This window comes from Gorilla gorilla, chromosome 8 (genome assembly GCF_029281585.2).
Source record: "Gorilla gorilla gorilla isolate KB3781 chromosome 8, NHGRI_mGorGor1-v2.1_pri, whole genome shotgun sequence".
Lineage (NCBI taxonomy): Eukaryota > Metazoa > Chordata > Mammalia > Primates > Hominidae > Gorilla > Gorilla gorilla.
Genome location: NC_073232.2, coordinates 24345305 through 24356790, shown reverse-complemented (window position 1 = coordinate 24356790; position 11486 = coordinate 24345305). Strand labels below are relative to the sequence as shown.

General features: G+C 47.0%; 1 protein-coding gene across 2 annotated transcripts in view; it reads left to right on the top strand.

Annotated features, from left to right (window-relative positions):
* The first annotated feature begins 4844 nt into the window (after window positions 1–4844).
* The window catches only part of FAM171A1 (family with sequence similarity 171 member A1), a 159859-nt gene continuing 153217 nt past the window's right edge, over window positions 4845–11486 (top strand). Inside the window, exon 1 of one of the 2 annotated variants that reach the window (XM_031015381.3) lies at window positions 4845–5177. In XM_031015381.3, the coding sequence (XP_030871241.1) occupies window positions 5081–5177 (97 nt within the window). In that variant the 5' untranslated portion in view covers window positions 4845–5080. The remainder of the gene's footprint in view (window positions 5178–11486) is intronic. The other variant, XM_031015382.3, reaches the window with a different exon arrangement.

The following is an 11486-nucleotide window of genomic DNA, read 5'->3' as shown; positions in this document are numbered from 1 at the left end:
GGATCTGAAATCACAGGACCAAATGGCATAATCTGAAATTCGATCCTGCAGGCTGATGTACACTCTCAGCATCTCCCAAATAATTCAGAATTATTTCCTGAATAAGATGCCTCTCCTGGGACGGGCACGGTGGCTCACGCCTGTAATCCTAGCACTTTGGGAGGCTGAGGCGGGTGGATCACTTGAAGTCAGGAGTTCGAGACCAGCCTGGCCAACATGGGGAAACCCCGTCTCTACTAAAAATACATAAAAATTGGCTGGGTGTGGTGGTGCACGCCTGTAATCCCAGCTACTAGGAAGGCTGAGGCAGGAGAATCTCTTGAACCTGGGAGGTGGAGGTTGCAGTGAGCCGAAATCATGACACTGCGCTTCAGCCTGGGTGACAGCGAGACTCCGCCTCAAAAAAAAAAAAACAACGAAAAGCCTCTCCTGGCTGAAAACCTGTACGCGAGAAGGGAGGTTGTAGGAAAAAAAACGAAAGATGCTGTTGAAAGAAAGAGCTTGTTGGAAAGTCACAGAGATTGAAATATGAGGGCTGAACCACACAGAGGAAAAAGAGGAGGGTTGGGGATCACTTAAACACATCAGTCCCTTGACAGTAATTTTGTTACCTTATTTTTTGGTTTGTTTTTTCTTTTTTATATAGATGCGGATAGCTTCAAAAAAAAAATGCTGGGCTGTTAACAATTTCTGTCTGTGGCTACATTCTATCTAACTTAAATAAAAGTGCCAGCAAACAGAAGTAGCAATGACCATGACATACTTCCTGACCTGTACAATCTCATAAAATTCTGTTGTTTACTGGAAGCTTCTTACTCAGGAGCAGACTGGGGGGCAGGGGCTGGGGGAAGAAAGGGAAGAAGGAAGAACAATACCTCTCCAAGCAAACCCAGACCATTAAAATTCCACCACGGGGTCGGACGCAGTGGCTTACATCTGTAATCCCAGCACTTTGGGAGGCCAAGGCGGGCAGATCATCTGAGGTTGGGAGTTCAAGACCAGCCTGACTAACATGAAGAAACCTCCTCTCTACTAAAAATACAAAATTAGTTGGGCGTGGTGGGGCATGCCTGTAATCCCAGCTACTCAGGAGGCTGATGCAGGAGAATCGCTTGAACCCAGGAGGCGAAGGTTGCAGTGAGCTGAGATTGCGCCATTGCACTCCAGCCTGGGCAAAAAGAGTGAAACTCTGTCTCAAAAAAAAAAAAAAAAAAAAATCCACCACGTGGGACCAACATCAGGAAATATTTCAATAGAATAAGTAATCTTGGGCTAAGAAACCTTGTCACAGAGCCCCTGAAATCAAGGTCTCTGGAAAATTCAGACAGGAAAAGTTCTGTATGTGGCACGACTTTTTTTCTTTTTTTCTTTTTTTCTTTTTTTTTTTTTTTGGCACAGGCCTGGAAAATTGAAATCAAATGCTGCACAGTCAAGCAACTTCTAAGCAATTTCAAATAAGTACAGTCATAATTCATCTCTAGTCAAACAATGTGAGATTTTAGTAAGAGCAACAGGAAAAGTTCTACAGGGAAAGAACACTTCTAACTTCCATTGTTCTGCAAATACTCCTCCACAAGTAATTTTTTTCCCTTAGTTACTGAGTGGGTGTCTGATGATCATGATCGGAACATGAGAAAAGGTAAATCATATTTTTTATTCCTGTAAAGGATAAGTGTGATTATTTAATTCTTACATAATTCTGGCTACATGATATGCAAGTATGTTAGTTTGAGTGATGTAGCAGAATCTGTGTTCCTTACAGCCTCCCACCCAGGTAACTGGAAAATACCCGGGTGATGAGATAATACTCTTTGGGGCCCCAGCCCTGTTTTTGGCTTTGAGACTGGCCTGCAGAATGTACTATGCAAATTGTTTAACCTCTTTCTGTTTCACAAGGGCATCTGCAAAATGGGATGGCAGCGGTGTTTCTGAAACTATTTAGACAAGACTCAGTGTTGCTATGAGAGTACATAAACTTCTCCTAAAGTTCCAATTCATCCTGGAAAGTATTGTTATACACGATAATAACAACCACCTCCATCAGACCTGAGCATCTCGCAGGGGTATCCAAGGGAGAGAATACAGTCATGGGTTCTTCATTTCTATTTTTGGTTGAGCCAGTAAAGCCCCTTCCTCATCCCTCTTTTCCACTTATCACTAGAGATGGAAACTGAAAACGATGGCTTTAGGCTGCTAAAAGTCTAAAAATACAACAGCAACAACAAAATAAGGCAGGTTGGACAAGCTTGATACAGTTAAGATTGTGAACCCAACTTGATTCAGTTTATTAAGATTTCTTCCACCCTGAAACATTCTGGAACTCTATACTAAGATCACAAACACTGGTGTTTTGAGTGAACAATAAGACTTAGAAAAATGGCATAGAATGGGATTTTTTTCTATTTTAAATATTTCTATCTGAAATATAGACTCATAAAAAGTTACAAAAATAGTACAGAGAGGTCACATCTACCCTTCTCCCAGCTTCCCCCAATTGTAACATCTTATATAACTGTAGTACACTGTCAATGCCAGGAAATGAACATTGGCACCATAGTATTCACTAGATTTGCACCTCACTGGGATTAGAGCAGGTTCAAACAATTTGGACACTCCTGGAGGTAATTTGAATAATTTGCATAAAATTTATTCTCAGAAGCAACATGGTATAGGGAATTTACACTTATCAGATCTTTGTATTTTGGGCAAGTTGTTTAATGGCATGAAGCCTCGGTTTGTTCATCTGTGAAATGGAAACAATGATACCTACCAAATAAGTTGTTATGAGGAAATAGCTCCAGTTCAGTGAGTGCCATATATTAGGAACTTTGATGTCATATATTAGGCTTAGATGCGGGAGTCAGAAGAAGGAGGGAATCCAGCAGTCCCTATTTCTTTCTGCCTTCCTGACTATCTGCCACCCTGTGTAGGTGCGTGATTTGCACAAATTGCAGCATTGGTCCTAAGGGTGACTATAAAACCCATATGGGCTTCTGTACGTCCTAGTTTTTCTCATGTCTCACAGTCATTTGTCTTTTATAAGCCAACTGGGCAAGTGCCATCCTTCATTCTTTTTTTGGTACGGTGCCTGCCATGTCTAAATGCTCAATTAATGAGATTACAGTAATAACCCTCCTTCTGGCCTGGTGTTCTGGAAGCAGTGTGGGGTGGATGATGGGTCTGGAGTGGATTTTCCTAGGTCCCCAGTGGAAGTCGGAAGGTCACCGCAGTGCTAGTTGGAAGAGAAGGTGGAGAGGGACAAGTGGACGTGAAGGTTGTGTGGAAGGCATACAGACAGGAGTGGGTTGAGAGAAAAAAAAGTTGAGTTGGAATGGAGGGGGTCCCTAGGCTCAAGGAAAGTCTAGAGGTTTGGTTTGGTTTTGTGTGTGGTTTTTTTGGTGGTTTTATATTTTGATTTTTTTTTTTTTTTTTTTTTGAGACGGGGTCTCAGTCTGTCATCCAGGCTGGAGTGCAGTGGCACGATCTTGGCTCACTGCAACCTCCCCACTCCTAGGTTCAAGTGATCCTCCCACCTCAGCCTCCTGAGTAGTTGGGACCACAGGCATGGGCCACTATGCCTGGTTAATTTTTTGTATTTTTGGTAGAGAGAGGGTTTCACCATGTTGGCCCAGCTGGTCTCTTAACTCCTGAACTCAGGCCATCCACCTACCTCAGCCTCCCAAAGTGTTGGGATTATAGGCATGAACCATCACACCCAGCCAAGTCTGGAGGTTTTTGTGAAGAGTTTCAATTTTGGGGTCAGACTGACTGTTTTGTTAGAATTTTGGCTCTGCCACTGACCAGGTATGCACTTTTGGACAAATTCCTTAACCCTCCTTAGCCTCTTTTCTCATCTGTGAATGGGGGGGATAATGCTGACTACCTCTTAGATCATGTATTGTGAAGATGGACAAAGAGTCTCTGCTTGACCGAACTACAGTCAGGCTCCGGAACCTTCTTCTAGGCCCAGTTGTGCCCTTCCTTGTAAAATCTGCTTTCAGGAAGAACCCTGCTAAGTCAGTTTACCAAGAACCCTCCACCCTGGATATCTGATCAGCTTTCCCATCCGCCCTGTCCTGCCCAGCCCTGCCAGGGGATGTCTGACTTTCAAGAATCCCCCTTCCCCCTGATGTTTCCTCTTATAATTTTTCATTCCCTGCATCCCACCCTGGTCCTCGGTTATAAATCCCCACTTGTTCCTGCTGTATTCAGAGTTGAACCCAACCTTTCTCCCCCACTGCAGAATCCCATGGTAGGGCCTATACCTATTGCGATGGTTCCAAAGAGGGTCTTCTTTGCTGTGCTTTCACACGTGTCATGGAATAGTCTTTTTTCTTTAATAGGACAGAAAGTTTTAAAGCACCTAGGGCCTCAAAAGATGTGGGTTTCCTCCCCACCCTAACCCCTAGAACCATCCAAGTACCATTCCTCCTGAAGCTGTCCACCCGCCAACACGTAGGTACTGCAGGCCTACTGCAGTCTATACTGGCTTGGGGAGTGTTCTTGCGGATCTTTAACACTGGGTGTGAAATCTACGTTGGGGTACACAACTAGATTAGGATGGCACCCGGTGGGGGAGTCACACCCAGATACAATGTCTCCTGCGGCCCCTTGGGTGACCTGGTGTGATGAAAAGGGCTCCGCCCTGAAAGGCAGGTCTGGCTCTTCTGTCGGGCTGCGGGGATGGGGCGCGCCGGGGCAGTGTCGCCGGGGGTCGGGCTGGGGGCGCGAGGCAGCGGTGCCGGGCGGGGGCGCCCTCGGCGCCGCAGCCGCCAGGTGGCACCACGGGCCCGGGGCCTGGGCGCGGGCAGCGGCGGCGGCGGCGGGCGAGGCAGGAAGGGGTTAAGGAGCTGGCGGAGCAGCAGCAGCCGCCGCTGCCGCCGCCGCCGCGGCTCTTCGGGGAAACCCGGCGCGGGGCGCGGGAGGGAGCGGCCGGGGCGGCGGGCCGGGCCAATCGGGCGGCGGGCCCGGCGCGCGGAGCCAGCGACATGGAGGGGGGCGCGGCGCCCGGCCGCCCGTGACGCGCCGCCGCCCGGCCCGCTCTCGGCGAGCCCGAGCCGCCGCCGGCCCCGCGGCGGAGATGAGCAGGTCCGCGACGCTGCTGCTGTGCCTCCTGGGCTGCCACGTCTGGAAGGCGGTGACCAAGACGCTGCGGGAGCCCGGCGCCGGAGCCCAAGGTCGGTGGGCGGCGGCGGGGCCGGGGGCTTTGTGTCGCGCCGGGCCTGGCGCGGAGGCGGAGGCGGCGGCGGCGGCGGCGGCGGCGGCGGCGGGGGGGGTCCCGGGCCGCGTGGTGGCGACGCAGCCCCAGCCGCAGCGGGAGCCTCCGGGCCTGCAGCACCCGCAACGCGCTCCCGAGGGGGCGGCGCGGGCCGGGGACGCGGGGTGACCCGGGCGGAGGCTTCGGGGGCCGGAGGCCGGGGATCGGGGGCTGGGTCGGGCGGGGGCGCGGGCCGCTCCAGCTGCTGTCGCCGCTGCGGCGGCGGCTCGTCTGGATGCGCCCGGGGGTCCCCTTTATGCCGCGCCTCGGACACGCGGCTCTGTCTCCCATGCCGCCGCGGACAGAGGGGCCGCCCGGGGCGCGCCGCCCGATCGCGCTCCCGGCTCCCCACGCCGGGCTCGGGTCTGGGAAGCCCCAGCTCCTGGGCTGCGCTGGGGCCTTTTGTTGTGGCGGGAGGGGGCGGCTGACGCCCCGGGGTGCCCCCTGTGTCCCGGGACCCCGAGGTCCGCGGCCGCTGCCCGCCAGCAGCCACTAGCCTGCCGCAGTTTGGGAAAGTTTTGGGGGTTCTCTCCCCCTGCCTATCTGACGTCTCTTCCAGACCATAAGGGATTTGCTCAGCGGCCCATGAGTCTTCTCTGTAAGGGGAGAAAGAATTGAACTGGGAGGCCCTCATGGCTCACCAAAAAAAAAAAAAAAAAAAAAAAAATCCTTTCCAGATCTGTTTGTCGCCAGCTCGTGCCTTTTGTCTCGTCTTTGGCCTCCACAAATCTGCTTTCCAGCCCTGGGAGTAACGTGGTCGCCTCTGAGAATAGCCACGAGCCTGTCTTTTGTTTTTAAAATCAGCGTTTTTTGAGGGGAGTCCCCCACACCCACCCTGAAGCTTGCTTGGCACATTTTTGTGGGGACAGCGTCGAGGGCTCCTCTGTTGCTGGCGTTTTCAAAAGGGCCACTGAGGCCCGCAGATGAGCCTCTGCATTCACCCAGGGCACCGCTGCCTGGACTCTTGCCGGGGGCTCAGGTCTCTGCGAGGGAGCTCCCTGCAGCCCTGCAGAACCCCGGGATTCCGAGCCCGAGGCCTGTCCCCTCAGAAGGGTGTGTGTCCTGCAAAGTCGGCCCTGCAGGCCAAAGAAACGAGGAGTGCTGCATCCGAGGGTCTCCTTGCTGGAACCCCCTTTCCTCGGCTAACACGCTCAGGGTGCCTGGGAGCAGAGACGCCCGGGCTTCCACCACGATGTTGCTACGGGGAGGAAAGGCTCTGCCAACACTCTGTTGGGTTGAGTTTGTTGCCTACATGTTGAGTTGAAGGTTTTCATATTCTGGCACTTGCAGTATCATTTCCTGGTATATCTTAAATGCATTGCTGCTTCTATGGCCGTGGTAGAATATGACCGTTATGAATTGTGTATAATTTTAGTAATGCATATCATGGAAGAGCGGACAGCTACAAAATACAAAAAGACCTATATGTCTCTTCGTGTAGGAAACGAATGTTTAGGACATTAGATCATCAGTGTTGCATTGCAGCTTCTTTTATTAATACCCTACTGCTTTTTTGAATCAGCTATTTTAGAGAATGATATTTGCACTTCAGCGAGGCCGTTAATTTTAAAGAGCAAGTTGAATTTTTCGTTTTGCACTTGAAATACCAATATATGGAAATATTAAATTCATGCACTTCTGAAATAGAGAAAGGAAGGCATGTCTTCAATATATATATAACAGGTTTAGGTCTAAGACCACGTTTTACCCAGCTCTTGCTGCTAAAAACCCGCCTCTCAGGAATGGAATATTATGCGAAATGGGAGGGAAATGGTCAACATGAGAAGAGGTTTCTGCCATGGCTAGCAGTGGCTTAGTTTAGGGTATGGTTGGAGTGGGAGATCAAGTATCTTGGCATAGTTTACCCCTTGGATTACTTCCTTTGTTGTTGTCTACTGTAAGGATGGCTTTTTAAAGCCTTGAGCCCAGGAACTCTTTCAGAAATCAGGTCTCACTACCTGGCATTTGGATTTTGAGCTAGCAGCATTTTTAAGGGAATGGACAATTTCTCCTTTGACATTAGAAGGTCAGTCCCAACTCACTGAGTTCTTCAAAGCATCTTAACGTTCACTTGCTGTAGTATGACGTAGTTTTAAAATTCATGTGTTCTCTGCTCTCCTGGATCATGTACACGATGAAGACAAATGCTGCATCTGATTTCACTTTGCATTTCCCACAGTGGGTTGTAGGTTGTTATGCATACAGTTGGTGCTCAGATGGTGCTGAGCAGGTAAGCATCAACCATAGCTAATACCTACACCATAACACAACCTTTAGTGATCATCATTGGTTTGCATTTTAAGAAGAAAAGTTCAATGTTAACCTTCCCCAAAAGCTAATTTGTAACAATCTTGCTTTTATGTAGAATCTGTTGTTTGAATCATTCTTTGAACAAGCATTGCACATACATATTATGCACCAACAGGATTTGGCAATTACTTTGGTAAAACTGCTTGGAGACCTCAAACAGACCGAAATCATATACTGTAGTAATCCAACTAGATTGCTAGAACTAAATGACACCTTTTTGATTAAATGAGTCTTTACGTCATCTGATGAAACTAGCATCTGCAGAATTTCTTGGCATTACTTTGCTTTTTATATACTCAAGATAAAATTGGAGGTTTGGCTTCAGACTCTCTTCCCGTAGCTGCTTTGAACTGGCAAAGTGATTTCCAATGCCACAGTCAGTTGTCACTGTGAGGGTTGGCTTTGTTCATCATGCATTTGAACTAGCTCTAGACTATGACTATTTTTATTAAGTGTTTCCTCTCAGTTGCTCTGGAGCATTTATAGTATCGAATCTATTTTCTGGGAATTTTTCAAAATTGTTGTTCAAAAGTATTGACCCATTTTGATTTTCTTCACCTCTTTTGCAAAACTGTAATGAGGCTGGGTTCAATAGAGAGAGCAGTCCTGGAGGAGCAGTAAGCTGTGCAGATGTACTCTTTAGGGATGTGTTTTTGAAGCCCAGCACTCTTATTTATGTGCCAAAAGGAAGGTCAGAGCTAGGTTAAGAACTCCATGCTCAGACATCTTGTTGGATGATGTTTATTTTGTCGCTGGATATCTAGCAGGTGTTTGAGGCAAACCCAGTGCTGAAAGTGCAAGGTGTTTTGCGATGATGCGCTAGCTTTTTGCTTATCTCAGAAAAGCTGCAATCTGTTATAACATTTGAAGAGAACGATTGGCTTTGTCTCTTCTCTAAGAGGTCTGTTCTTTGCCAAACTCAAACTTCAGTTATTAGAACACTGGGATCTGTTGAAAGACCACGAAGTCATGTAAGGTATCAGGAGGATCGTCCAACAAGCCTAACTTACGGTGACATTGTATTAAGAGCACGACTTCTAAATAAAACTCATGGGCTCACATCCTGGGAAACCACAGGAGCTGGACTCACAGAGGCCGCTGGGCTTCCTTGCAAGCCAGGTGTGAGGGCTTTATGCAGGAACAACAGTAACATCTAGGGAATTTCTGGAAAAGTCTTTGAAATGACTTCATGAATTATTTTTGTATCTTATTTGTACTTGTCTGTAATACTTCGTAACTTATAGGTTGTTACCTTAACATCCAAACCAAAAGAAGGAAAATAGTGCATGCATTTCTAAACAGATAGCTTTCAAGTATTAATACTTTCTCAGTTTTTTTGTGTGTGTTTGTTTGTTTGTTTTGAGATGGAGTCTCGCTCTGTCGCCCAGGCTGGAGTGCAGTGGCGTGATCTCGGCTCACTGCAAGCTCCGCCTCCTAGGTTCACGCCATTCTCCTGCCTCAGCCTCCTGAGTAGCTGGGACTACAGGTGCCCGCCACCACGCCTGGCTATTTTTTTTGTGTTTTTAGTAGAGATGGGGTTTCATCGTGTTAGCCAGAATGATCTCGATCTCCTGACCTTGTGATCCGCCTGCCTCCGCCTCCCAAAGTGCTGGGATTACAGGCATGAGCCACCGCGCCCAGCCACTTTCTCAGTTTTAATCAATTATTTATTTTAACCAAATTACTGACATCTCAGTAAATCTAACTGTGCATCTTTATTATTGCTGGCAAATACTAATTTGGAATTTTTAGTAAATATTACTTTCCTACTTTTAGTAAACACTGCTTACCAAGAAAACATATGGAAATAAACTGGATAGACAGCAGGTATGTATAATGCTGTATCATGAAGAAAAAATTGAATAAAGCATATTTTTCAGAGATTTAGAGAGAGGAGTTTGTCCTGTGATGACAAATACCTTGTGTACTTTTTGTGAAACATGTTTAGTGGAAATTATACATATCAGTAATGCTGTTATAGTTTGATCAAGTTATAGAGAAGATTTTACACAAATCATTTTCACTTAATATCACCAAATATGACTTTAGGATTCATAAAGACAGCAGTTTTAGCTAAATTATTCAACTCCAGGAAACAGAACTGAATATATTTTAAATGTATTTTAGAAATTAAGTTTCAGGCCAGGCACAGTGGCTTGTGCCTGTAATCCCATCACTTTGGGAAGCTCAGGTGGGTGGATCGCTTGAGGTCAGAAGTTCAAGACCAGCCTGGCCAACATTGTGAAACCTCATCTCTATTAAAAATACAAAACGTAGCCAAGTATGGTGGCAGATGCCTGTAATCCCAGCTACTCGGGAGGCTGAGGCAGGACAATTGCTTGAACTCGGGAGGCAGAGGTTGTAGTGAGTGGAGATCGTACCACTGCACTCCAGCCTGGGCAACAGAATGAAACTCCATCTCAAATAAATAAATAAATGAAATTACATTTCAGTACTCAACCAAAGAATTGTATGAAATAACTGTTTTTCAAAAAGAAATTCTACAGTGTAACCCAATAGCATACCCTGAATTAAGAAAACCATTATTTAAAAAATAAATCTAACTTGTAAATAGACAAAATTTGAGGCAACTAACCATTTTAGAAAGGGCTTCAGGATAAGTTCCCCTAAACAGCTGAATCAGCATATGTAAGATGACTCCACCTTCTCTGATCAAGCCTCTGTTTCATTCGCCAGCTCCTCTTACTTTTAGATTCAAGTCTGTCTGCAAACATTTGCTCATCTTTCTTTCTTTCTGTCTGTCTGCATTTCTCTCTCTCTTTTTTTTTTTTTTTTTTTTTTTTTTTTAACAGAGTCTCACTGTGTCCCCCAGGCTGGAGTGCAGTGGTGCAATCTCAGCTCACTGCAACCTCTGCCTCCCAGGTTGAAACGATTCTCCTGCCTCGGCCTCCCTAGTAGCTGGGATTACAGGTGCATGCTACTGCACCTGGCTAATTTTTGTGTTTTAGTAGAGATGGGGTTTCACCATGTTGGCCAAGCTGGTCTTGAACTCCTGACCTCAGACAGTCCTCCCACCTAGGCCTCCCAAAGTACTGGGATTACAGGTGGGAGCCACCATGCCCAGTCCTTTTCTTCCTTTCATTTGCCGTTTTCAGAACTTATTAATATTTGCAAATTCTGGGAATTAAGCCCCTCTGGATGGACGACTCAGGCTCTTGCATCTTTAGTTGATGTCATAGCTCCATCTCTTTATGTCCAGCAAACTGGTAGACACCTCCATTTCAGCACTCCAGGTTTATCTCCAACTCTTTGTCCTTCCTTCTGCAGCCCGGCATTCCTGCTTCTCTGTTAACCAGACTCGAAATCTAAGTGCCTGCTTACGTCCCTTCCCTCCCTTAAAATCCGTGCAGTAGGAATCTCATAGATAAATTTACATAGCAAATGTTAGTGCCAGAAGGGTCTTGGGGATCAAGTTGATCTTCCTTGTTCTGGAGATGAGGAAACCCAGGCCAGGTGACCTAAGGTAATTGTGCTCTCTGGCCATGCAGACGTTGTGGTAGTAGAATAATGGCCCTCAGAATGTCCATATTCTGATCCCTGAAACCGTATGTGACTTTACATGGCTAAAGACTGTGGCCAAGTGATTCTGTTAAGGATCTTGAGATGGGAAGATTAGTCTGAATTATCATCCAGCTGGGCCCATTGTAATCAATCACAAGAGGGAAGCAGGAAGGTCAAAGTCAGAGGAGATGTGCTAATAGAAGCAAGGGGTCCAAGTCAGGGAGAGACTGAAGACGCTACACAGATAGCTTTGCAGATAGAGAAAGGGGCCAGGAGCCAAGGAATGCAGGTGTCTTCTAGAAGCCAGAAAAGGCAAGGAAACCAATTTTACCCTAGAGCCTCCAGAAGGAATGTAGGCTTGCTGACATCTTGGCTTTAGCCCAGTGAAACTGATTTT